General features: G+C 35.7%; 1 protein-coding gene across 1 annotated transcript in view; it reads left to right on the top strand.

Annotated features, from left to right (window-relative positions):
- The window catches only part of LanA (laminin subunit alpha), a 402,631-nt gene that overhangs the window by 339,387 nt on the left and 50,370 nt on the right, over positions 1 to 12,874 (top strand). Inside the window, exons 50-51 of the mRNA XM_081744326.1 lie at positions 4,520 to 4,744; positions 7,367 to 7,689. Of these exons, the coding sequence (XP_081600452.1) occupies positions 4,520 to 4,744; positions 7,367 to 7,689 (548 nt within the window). The remainder of the gene's footprint in view (positions 1 to 4,519; positions 4,745 to 7,366; positions 7,690 to 12,874) is intronic.

Genomic DNA, 12,874 nt, shown 5'->3' on the forward strand with positions numbered 1-12,874 from the left:
TAAATTGTGAGTTCTTAATGGCATTTTGAGCAACAAGAAGAGATAGTTCAGCCATTTGATTTGCTAATTTAGTGAAATCTAATGAATTACTTGCACTGGAATTACTAGATGTGCTAGGCGCGGGGGGTTCGGGAGGGGGATTCGGATTAGCAACTTGGGGGGAAGGATTTGGAAATATGTGATTTTGTGATGCACCCTGTAGCCGTGGTGCTGAAGGTGTAGGAAAAACTGAAGCTGGTTGCTGGTATTGATTCCAACTAGGTGTTGGGTTACATATTGGATAGGTCAGTTGTTGATGCACAGGGAAGGAAGCGCCAGCGATTGCTGATGAATGTAAACTGCTGACTGGTGTACTCTGATCGCAGAGTGAATAGAATGCCTGTTGTAATTCCACGTAATTTCGTTTCTTCATTAGGTCATTTGCTTTCTCGAGGTTGTGTAAATGCGTTTGTAAGGCGTGAACAGTTGTAAATGTTTCTAACGCTATCTTTTGCAAAACCTATCCTTAATAAATTAAGGATAAATAATTTATTTTCTGCTCCTCGGTGGCCTGAGGCAGAACTTGTCTAATGACCCTTAATTTTCTGAGAAAATAAGCGTCTACTGGCTCGTTTTCACCTTGTTGGACTTGAACAATTTCGGATTCCGCTCGATATGCCGGTAATCTTGTTCTACTCAGTGCAACTAATTTGTCTTTTAATTGTTCATAATTAAGCGCGTCTAACTGATTCTGGGCCTTTAACTGTAGTACTAAATCAAGTGATACATCTTGTAAGTACATAGGTAATAGTTCTTTCTTTTTCTGTTCATTCCACGAATGCAATAATGCAAGATGGTCATAAAGCATAAAAAATCTATCGGGGTCCTCCGTAACGTGTCCCGAATACTTAGTGAGGTGTGGTATATTAAAAGAAGGGCGCGAATTCTGCTCCATGTTAAAATTGTTTTCTGGAAAAGTGTTTTTACCAGTTCTAGTTTGAGGCATAAACAAAATTCAGTTCACTAAAAGCACTAACACTTTAAATTCACATACCTTCCAAAGAAAAAAAAAAGGTCCACTTCCGGTTAATAAAAATACTGTCCGGTAGGGGAGTATTCAGAGCTTATTCTGAGTCGGTCAAGCCTCTACCATGTAAAATTTTGTGTAATTTCGTCTCATATAAGGAAGAGGTAGAGCAGTTAATAAAAAGAGTGTCCGGAATCGACTCCCACTACCAGTTTTATTATAAAAATCCACTATATGAGTATTTGTACAAAAATACTATACAATTTGGTCTCTTATTTAAAAGGGTAAGTAAAAGGTAGTCTTTGACCAAGTGGTCGCAGACAGGATCTCCAACAGAGCCCCGTAGCAGGCTAAGAGGAGTGGAGTTAAGGAACCAATGCTCTGTAGCAAGCAGAGGCAGGTTAAATTGCCAACAGAGCCCCGTAGCAGGCTAAGCGGCTGAGGTTGGGATTCCCAGACAGAGCCCCGTAGCAGGCTAAGCCAGGAGATAGGATAGGCGTAGTCCCGTAGCAGACTAGAGGCCTGGGGTTAGGTTACTCCAAGAGTCCCGTAGCAGACTAGAGGAGGGTCACCAGAGAACTGGTGTTGAGTTGCCTTCGTCCATCCAATTTATAGGGTCCTTTTGGGTGGCGGTGGCGCTGCTGCTCCGATTTCGTCTTCTGCTCCATGGGAGGGACTAAATGTCGTCTGCTGGTGATTGCAGGTCCCCCTGGTGGAAGTTCCTCGTGATGAAGCACGTGGTGTTGTTTATAAACACTTCATGCATGTATTTGTTTTTAAACAACTTCACATGGGATATTACAATATGCAACTTTGTAAATTTACTCATAACGTAAACATAATTTCGACTAGCACCAATGCACTAGCGAATGGTGAAACTCATAATACTTTAGTGATCTTCTCATCAAAATAGCTTATCAGTTTATAAACATGTAAAATTTCAGAATGCTGAAAGACCTGTAACCTAATCTAATATTCCGTGTTTTATTTAGGTTTTCTTGTTTTTACGTTCAAATATTTTCAAGGTATATGATTTAGTAATGTCATATTAAAAGCAATTATACCCTATCTGCCCCAATATTATAAATGAGCCTCTTGCGTACCAGTGACATCCATGAGGATGTCATGAACATATATCCTGTATTAAAGGTGTAATCCTGGAGATGATGAAATTTGTTAGTGGATGCAAGGCAAGACTTAGTTCTACTATTTCTTCTTAGGTAGCAGTACCTTACTGACAGAAAAGACAAAAAATAGGTTGTCTCAGTAGATGGCAGGCCTAAGGGAGCATTCAATTACAACACACATGCTTGACGATAACCAATTACCAACTTCTGTCTATTTCGAGATTGGAAAGGAAAACACTTTGTTCTTGATCTCCGGTCAGTGTTGTCAAGCTGAAGTAGCATAAAATTCCTCCAGAACATAAGAATAAGTCTTTTTAAGTCCAAATGTTCTACAATGCAAATTGTTTTTATCAGTAATGTGAGTGCTCTCCTGATGCGCACACAATAACTATGCCCTATATAACTGTCTTTTAACAGTAAATGGAACCGATATTACAGCACGCATATAGGAAAATAACACCTTTAACACAGGGGATCTGAGCTACGAATAGGTATATAGCATGGTTGCCCATTCGTACAAATTTTCTGAAACACATGAAAAATTGTATTAAATCTAGAAGCACCGTATGCTTCAAATTATACTTTTTCCACTTACTGCACTAATAATATAAGGCAGTTCGAACCCCCTTAAGTATTGTTATAAGGAACATCAGTTCCGCATATATATATATATATATATATATATATATATATATATGTCTTCCGCAAAATTTGTATGTATGGATACATTCTAACTTCCGAAAGTAAAATCCTAAATTGTCATTTTTTTCCTTTCTTTAACACAGGGACGGCTTTACGATTTTGATTTTGGGTGGGCCCACTCCCTCGCTTATGGATCATGGATACACATTTGATCGTTTAATGACAGTAGGAAATTACTTTTACAGTAGTGCTTGATGCTATTTGTTAAATAATTATCTACCATTAATATAAATAGTGGAAAATATATTTACTGTTTATTGTATATTTTAGCGTTTACATATTTTTCAAAATTTTTGGGTAGGCCCGTGCCTAGCCGGTCTACCCGCTAAAGCCGCCACTGCTTTAACATTTATGTTCTTATATGCACGCTACACTCCATCTCAATTATTTTAAAGATCAAAATATCATACTTAATAAGAGAATGTTTGTAAGGTGGATGTCACCAACACGACTCTCTTTAGAACTGATGATGTCGCAGTATATATAGGCAGTATCTGGATTGTTCTACCATATGCTAAGGTTTCTATTTAGGATTTTTCCCAGTATTACCGGTATTTTGCTTTCTATTCTTCTATAATGTACACGTCTTCTGAAATTGTGAATCAGATATATAATTTCATACAATGCATATTCAGCAAGTACCAAAGCAAACATTTGGAAGACTGTCTGCGTGTCATACGTCTTATTTCCTTAAAAAGAGATTTACAGATGGAGATTGAATACTTGATGAAGCTGGATAGTTTGAATGGGTACCCAGCTTCATTATTAAATAATTGGTATAATTAGGTTAAAAGGAATTTAAGTTCCGATAAACCTGAAACTGACATAAAATATAAAAAAAAAAAATGGGTTGGATTGCCTCGTTTTCCCAGATTGACAACTGCATTAAATAGAATCTATACACAATACGGTTTTCTTATAGCCATTAAGTTCCCCTAAACTTTGAAAACAACTTTACCCAATTTACGAGTTATTACACGGATCTCAACGAAAAATTGGGTGTTTATGAAATAAATTGCAGGCAAAACGAAAAGAAATCTAAAAGTCCAAGTAAAGGAGCATATTAGAGATTCAAAAGCTGATAATTCAGTGCCAGGTTTATCGAAACATTTAAAAGAAACACAAGCACAGTAGAAGATTCAAAAATTTTATTTGGAGCTAGAAATGAACTAGAGATAAAAAATTATTTATTAATTTGAAAAAAAAAAAAAAAAAACGAAATTAAATTTAGACAAGGGATGGCTGAGTGACGAATGGGAGCGGTAATTACAAAATGTTCACAACATTGGCATGAGAATAAAAATAATAATATGAGTTGGTAACCTTCCAACAAGGGATAAGAAAGGCGCACAAATTGACTCCACCATATTTTAGTTTGCATTTAACTTCATCTGGAGATTACTGACGTACTTGAAAACGTGTTTCCTTACAACACAGCTCTTCCCATGGTAAGTCCATTCCATTTTTATTCCTTGATGTTTCTATTATTTTTCTTTCTGATTTTAACCTCAGTGACCAAGATTCCAGGGGAGAGTCGAAAGCTTGAAACTCTAAAGAAAATTCAGAAGTTACAGAAATCTGTAAATAGAATTTTATACATAAAATTTGTTATTGTACATCACAGAAATTTCTTGTTATCGAAGCATAAACTGAATTTCTCATAGATTTATAAATGTAATTACAGGTTGATGATGAAAATGTAGATAGAGGATCAGCACCAGGCACGGCTCCAGATTTGTCTATTGATGATACAATGTACTTTGGAGGTTATCCTGATTTCCATCCTTATGCAGAAGTTACTAATGTTGATTTTGATGGATGCATTGATCACGTACAAATCGACAACACTCCTGTGGATCTTAGTCGAAATATCAAAGCTTTTGGAGTCATTCCAGGATGCCCAGTCAAGGTATGTTTACAAAGGTATTAGGAGAATAATGTAAACGTAATAGGTAATTGTAATAATATAATCTTTGAATTATAATTAGCTTTATATCTGAAAGATGACTGTGAGTGTTAGCATAACTTAGAACTTTATGTAAACTTAGATGTAGTAATTGCTTATGAACTGAAGAATGTAAAGTTTTAAAGAAATATATATTTCTTTTTGTTAGGAACGATATTAGTTGTATGCACAGCTACCTGGTAATATTACTGTATTTCAATTTGATGTTTAATGATAATTAGCCGTAACTTGTGTATTACTTTCTATCTTCGTATGAAGCGGAAGCGATGTAATACAAGCAAATCAACGAACCCAAGGAACAAAAACACATATGCTTTAGTAAGATCGTTTATTATTTTATCTTGCTGTTACCTAAGTATAGTTGATTTTGATAATGGTTCCTCGGTAGATTATTTCGCGTTAAACAGTTCTATTACTGATCATGCATTGCTTACTGTATATGATGCTAATTTCCAGTCATTATTTATATCATAGTCTTTCAAAGCATACTTACATTTTGTATACAAAATAATAATAATAATAATAATAACTATTATTATTATTATTATTATTATTATTATTATTATTATTATTATTATTATTATTATTATTATTGTTATTATTATTGAGTTCGTAAAATAGTATCCTTCATTACCTATTCTTTGCATCTATGTGTGCAACAGTATCATATTTACATTTAGAGTTCCCTCGTGGCTAAGTGGTTAACATATGCGCCTTTGGCGTGGGAGATGTGGGTTTGATTCCCGGCGGGAGCTAATGTGGTTCGGATCCCACGTTAAGCTGAAAGTCCACGTCTCATATAGCCTCGCTGCTGAAAGGGATCTAAAATCAAAATCAAATCAAATCAAATCACATTTACACTTAAAAATCAACATCTTACAGTAACGAATATTAACATTTTGCTCTCAGTAATACTAAAATTATTAATTTGTACAATTAAAGTTCCTTCTCTTGAAGTTGTCGAATCAATAAAACTTCAAGCTTGTTGTGCGAAATATTCCTTTTCAGTAGATTAAGAAAAGCATATAATAAGCACCTAGTAGGCTCAAATGGGAAGATCATGTAACCGAACTGAAGAAAGTAAGAACGCGTTCATAATTTTAACTGGAAATCCAATCGGAAGAAGACCATAGGCGCAGATGGGAAGCCAATATTAAGGCGAATCTCGTAGAAATAGGAATACAAATAGAAGCTGGATCTAGTTTCAAGGCGAAGGAGAGTTTTTCTGAACCTTCGGATTCATAGACCAGAGAGTTAATAACAACGTGTTTGAATATCCAATGATTTAAAAAAATACTCTTGAATCTGTAGTGAATTGGTCTCTCCTGTCAAATGGAGAAGATTAATTTGTTGAACATTAAATTCGAGGAAAAAAGTTACAAAATGTTAAGGGCTAATGCAATGGAGCTAGAGGGAAAGAACAAAGGTACTTGGTTAAGTATTCCTATATTGTGGTCAGAGCATGGTTAGTAGAGTTTGGAGTTCTTCGATACTTCAAGTATGTAGGATGTTTCAAAACAACACCGACGTTTGGGAGGTAATTCCTAACACCAAGATAAGGGAAAAGTTTAGTCCAACCTGGATGCACAAATGCTTCCTTTCAGAGTTATAGGCTGCCGAAAACATGAAAAAATGAACTTTAAAGGTCCATGGGACCTACCGTAATCGGATCATGACTTCACTTAGAAACGAATGTATGTCCTATCCAAATACCAAGTTTCAGAATCCTGTGGTACTTCCGCAACAATTTTTATAGAGGTAGTTGGTGAGTACTTCAAATTATATGCCCGTAGCCAAACTCCCTATATAAAAATTGTTGCGAGAGTACCTTAGGATTCTGAACATGTATTTCTGGATAGCACACATATTAATTCCTAAGTGAAATCTTGACCCAACTACGGAAGGTCCCATAGTTTTGGAGCTATGGACATTTAAATTTCATTTTTTCATATTTTCGGCAACCTATAACTCCGAAAGGAAGCATTTGTGCACCCAAATTTGTCTATACTTTTTCTCTTATCTTGGTGTCAGGAATCACCTCCCAAACGTTGTCGGTGTTGTTTTGCAACACCCTGTATAAATGAAGCAATGATTCTCTAGTTTTGGTTAGAAGCTACTTCACTTTCCTCTTATTATTATTATTATTATTATTATTATTATTATTATTATTATTATTATTATTATTATTATTATTATTATTATTATTATTATTATTATTTGCAGGCATCTCATTTAAAAATGTATCCACTTTAACAGCATCGTTGTATAAACATCCCTGATAATATGAAAGGATAATAAAGTTAATTTAATCTGTATTGCAATAAAAAAAACTATTTCTATTTTCTTTGGTAAAAATGAACTCACTGCTTCATCGAGCATTTTGTTTTCGTATGGTTTGTGTTTCCCCAATGTCAACATGTAATTACATTCTTTAAGGAATACTTAAGAACATGGCCCAACTTTTAGCTTTTCTACCAAAGTAATACAAAAACTGAAACTTTGGTGTACATATAATTTGATAATTTCTCAATTTTTGCTTGAACGTGATTTCTTTTAATCCTCTAGGTTGCTAGTTCGGTGTCGTTTGATGCAAGTAGCCCAGGATATGTAAGATGGCCAAATGCATCTGCAAACAATTTCCTTCAGCTGAATCTTCGATTCAAGACCACTTCAGAGAACGGCGTTTTATTTTATGCAACAAATGCAGATCAAAGTTCAACAGTGTCATTGGCCCTTATGGATGGGCGACTTGTTATGAAGTCTCAGGGTGAAGAACTCACAACTAGTGAAGCCACAAAATATAATGATGGCGTATGGCATGTTGTTACGGCAACAGTGAACACAACCGATGGCCTTCATTTGGATATTGATGACTATGATTCATTTAGGTAAGTTTCTGCTCAACATCAGGAAGTGTCTTTGTTTTCGGAGTTAATTACTAGTTGTAGCTTTCCTCCTGCTTTTCTTTAAAATAGCTATAAAGTAAGAACAATTACTACAGTTGTGGAGAACATAGATCGTTCCATCATATAGAGTATTGTGAAATAGAATAGAAATATGTTTCGATATGCTACACTGTGTTGCCAAAAGTCACCGAACACCAGGTACTGTTGGTTAGAAAGGCACCAGACGTATAATTAATAGGATGTCGGGCCTCGTTTTGGTTTGAATTACAGCATTTACCATTCTGATAGTCTAGCCACTAAGTTTTGGTTCACTCTGCGGAATTGTGCTCCATTCATCCAGTAGCACGGTGAACATTCTACGTTTGGTTGTTAGTCGAGTGGATTTGTCACGCAACCGACACTCTAATTCATTCCAAAGATATTCTATGGGGTTCAGGTCGAGGCTTTGCGCCGTCCAGGCAAGTATTTCTACCTGATTATTGTCAAACCACGACTCAATGGCACATGCTATATGAACAAGAGCATTATTGTATTGATAGAGAAAGGGACTTCTCCCAAAATGTTTTCATAGTGCCGGTAGCATGCTATTATCTAAAATGCCTTGTACACACCAGAAGACATCGACCCGTCAATTAAAACTAACAGGCCCAATCCAAACCAGGAGAAACAATCCCAAAACATGGCACTACCACCATCAAATTTCACGGTTGACACAATACACTCCTATAAATACCGTTCGCCATTCCATATATGCCCATAATACTGCCTGAGTATGTATCGTGATTCATCACTCCACATTACGTTCTTCCGCTGCTCCAAAGTCCAATTGCGGTGCTGTTTGCACTATTGCAAATGCCTCCGCGCATTGGTGCGTGTGATTAGGGGCTTCCTGGTGGCCACATGGCCATGAAAACCAAGTGCTATCACCTCTCAGCGAACAGTCATATCACTGGGCTGTGTACTTGAGCTGAGACGGAAGTTCTATGCAACCTCTGAGAAAGGTGTCTGTTGGTTGTTTCACACAACACGCTTTAGGGTTCTCCGGTATTTGTCACTTAGTTTCTTGGGCCTACCAGAGTGAGACTTCGGTTCAGTACTTCCATGGCGTTTCCACTTGACTATGACATCGCTAACTCTAGACCGGATACGTTTATCTACTGTGAAATCTCTCTGAATGTATGTCCAAATTTATTCATGCCCCTTTCGAATGCATTCGATTCGTTCTGATGACTCATTGTGACAGACAACACACGTTTGATGCTCCAGCATTTCTGCCTTGCTTATATAGCGTTAGTGAGTGTACTGACGTCATTCTGGGATCGTTTACTTGGGCGCGAACGGGTGTCCGATGACTTTTGGCAAGATTTTGTATATTCAGCTGAGAAATATGCTTTAATCATGTTATATGACAGTGTTACTTTTTTTTTTTTTTTTTTTTTTTGCATTCTAGCATGCTGTTCTTCAAATATTTGCATTCCATCTTGCTCTGCAGTTATTTTAAAGAAAAATAGCACAAAATTTGCTGTCAATGATTCTTAAGTTTTCCACTGGACAGAAACAAAGTAGTTGAAGGGAAAAATTCGTTTAGCATAGTACAACTAGAAATCTGCACGTTCTGTAAACCCCATTCGACATTAAAAAGCACTATATATATAGTTGTTAGTCGTTCTTTATTTTTTTCTTTCTTTATCAAAGCTAACAAGTTCTTATATTCTGTATCGTTTAAGAATTTAAAAGTTAGTGAAGTGATTTAATCGGTAATATTTTCAACGCTATTTAATACGGTGGTATTCCTTATTCTACTAAAAATATTCAGTAAGCAAATTAGTACAGCGTAATTGACTCTGTGAAATTTGTTGTTGATTTACAATTGCTATTATTGAAATTGTTGCAATAAACCTGTGGCGCCAAGGGAAAAGTTCGGGATGTTACTCAGATTGAAAGCAAGTATTTGGGACCAAGCGGCGCTCGTATGTGGACTCAGAGAAATGAAAATGAGAGATTTAGAAAAATGTTTAAAGAGAATGTTGGGGTAAAGGGGTTGGAAGGAATAAACACAAGAGATTAAGGTACTTGTTGAATTTTTATTGTTCTGCCGGGTTTTCGATTACTTTTTTCTGGCTGGTACTTTTTTTTTACGTCCGGCGCGAAGAACTTTAACTGTCTGACTTTTTTCCCTAGGTGTGGCTATTTTTCAGACTTGCGTAAGTATTTGAGAGTCGGATGCTACTCTGACAGACTAAAAAGCAAATTTGTTTGTTTGTCCAACTAACTATTTTTCGGCTGACTCTCTAACTACTGGACTAGTATCTCCCGGACTGTATAACTTCTTGATAGACTGACTGACTGTAACGTTTCTGCCGGCTGACTAACTGCTCCCGGGTTTTCCTGGCTTTTTAAAGTCCAAATTTCTCGACGTGGTGTTGGTGTGGCCAAAAGATTTCGTGTGAACAAGCCCCTGACGTCACGAAGATTAGTACATCGTGAAGGAGTTTTCTTTAGCTTTATATTATAAAAGAAAAACACTGACATAAGAATTACATTACATAAACAAATCTTACACAACACTGCAAGGAAACAATGAAATTCGCGGAAGGAAAACATTGTATGAATTCCCGATACTAAGATTCTGTTCTTCCGTGATTTGTTAATTTCGTGTCTCTTAAACAGTTTTATGCAACTTAAAAAAAAATATTCTCACAAAATTGATGACAAGTCACTTACACTGAGAAAACTTTTTTGTTTACTAATCGTTCAATAGTTCAGTATGTTGGAAGCTCAATACTGATCAATAAATGATAATCACTGATATCTCTAGAGTTGGGGTAAATTAACATAAAAGAAATATCGTTTTAAAGGTTTTATCACTTCGTCATGAAACTTCAAGAGCTAAAGTTACAGTTTAGAGAGAAGTACATTTATGACTTAAATACCATGTCTGTGTATCTATTAATGACTAGCAGTGCACTATTTATTATGTGATTTTAACTTTGCCAGCAAACTCAGGACCATAGTACTGCTACCATAGGCGTTCTGACGTGTTAAATTTGAGGGGAAGACTTGAACAAAGGATGATTGTAGACTTCAACTAAATTTACATCAATATTGTCAGATAAATGGGAACCTACTTCAGCTAACGGGTCCGGCCTCTACCTACAATGAGAATCCCAAAACGGTAATTAAGAAGAATTAGTTCCAAATGGGAGGATCATATTAAGATGAATCTCGTAGGTAGGAATAGGAATACAAAATAGAAACTGGATCCAGTTGGCTAAGGATAGAAGTCGATGGAGAGCTTTTGTGAGTTCGGTGGTGAATTTTGAGGTTCCATGCGCCGTAAACGTAGTTAGTTAGCTGCTAATAGTTGATCATCACCTTACATGCTAAACGCCATAAATACTTTCTTTAAATAATAAAACAAAAAGGGTACTAACTTTTTCTTCTCGTGCGAGAAATTTTGCAGACGTTCATGGTTTTCTCGTGCTGGAAGAAATATAAATTATTATGGTAATTTAATAAGAAAAAACTCAATTTTGTCCTCAAGACAATTGTTTAATAATTTGTCATCCATGGAGCTCTTTTCCAATCTATCAAAACAAACTCACTCATGACCAATACTCTGAATATTATATTTACATAGAATATTTACAGATGACAATAATATCAGATGAAAACAAATAAATGTATGATAACCTAAGCAAAATATTATAGCTTTTTTCTAAATACATCTTCATGTTTAACCTAATTTTGAACACATAATATGTATTATTTCCGTATTAAATTGTGAACAGTCACATTTTGAGATTTATTTTTGTAACTCTAAAGCCTTTATTTTACAGAATTTGTGGCATATTTTTTAATGATTGGAACAAGTTCCTTAGACGTTCTACCAGCATCACGGTTTAGACTAGGTTTCTCTTTCACAGTGAAAAAGGTCTCAACAACTAAATCGTTCGTTCAGTTTCTGAATTTATACTTTAACGAGAGTCAATTACCCACTTCGCTGGGTTAAAATAAATAAATAAAAAAAAAAAGTATGTTCCGTTAGTCAGTCACTTTTTACTACTACTAAAGCGCTCTCTATTGATATCTTTTATTTCTATCATTTTAGTATATCTCCCCATCCCCCAAGTTAGAGGGCCAAATTTCGTTTAAACTGCATCAGAAGTGTCACTGTTCATCTCAGCGACCCCGAAAACTATGGATTCGAGACTAATATCGGTCATTTTTGATCATTTATACATACATACATACATATACATATACGAACATATATCTATATCTATATTTATCTATCTATCTATCTATATATATATAGAGAGAGAGAGAGAAAGAGAGAGAGAGATCCCTCCTCCCCTCCCCTAATCTGTACCGTCAAAGTGAAATGATAAAAATCATTCCAGGCACGAACCTCATCTATGTTGAAAATCTGATAGAGATCGGTTGGGTGGCTCAAGATTTATTAAGTCACAAACAGAGCTACTTTCATTTTTATATGTATAGATTTCGATTCTGCTATCGAGTAGTTAGATTTACTTAAATCTTTAGTTAGAGATAGACCGGTTTTAATTCAGCGTGTTTAATGTCCCTTAGACGTTCCTTCACTCTTAAATTGTAGTCCCGTTTTGTTTGTCCAATGTATTGTTCCCCTCATGAACATATTACTACATATATACCCTGATTTTTTAGATCTTTTACCAAATACTTTTTTGTGTTATCAAAACTGATTTTTGTATGTTTGGAGGGGGAGCTGAAGCTAATTTTAAGTAAAAAAAAAAAAAAGGAAAATTCTTTTTAGTTTCGATGATAAGCACTTTACGTATCATCATCATATGTATTCTGCCATTAGTGGCATTTCACTTGCTGCAACTGAGAAGCTCTCATATTCCATGGTCTTCCGCTAACCTTTTCGTCTTCACGTACAATTTCTCTGTTTTAATATAGTCCATTAATTGTAGTCTCCTTTGCCCTTTCCCTCTCTTTCCTGCCACCATACCCTCTAGCACGTCCTTCATGATACAATTCCTTCTTATCCAATGTCGTAAGCATTTTCTCTTTCTCTTCTTACCAATATATAAAATTTTTCTTTCCTCCCCCATCATTTCTAACACCTTCTCATTCGTTTTCCGCTCGACCCAGCTAATTCTTTCCATTCTTCCCCACACTC

This window comes from Thermobia domestica, chromosome 17, assembly GCF_964235325.1.
Source record: "Thermobia domestica chromosome 17, izTheDome1.hap1.1, whole genome shotgun sequence".
NCBI lineage: Eukaryota > Metazoa > Arthropoda > Insecta > Zygentoma > Lepismatidae > Thermobia > Thermobia domestica.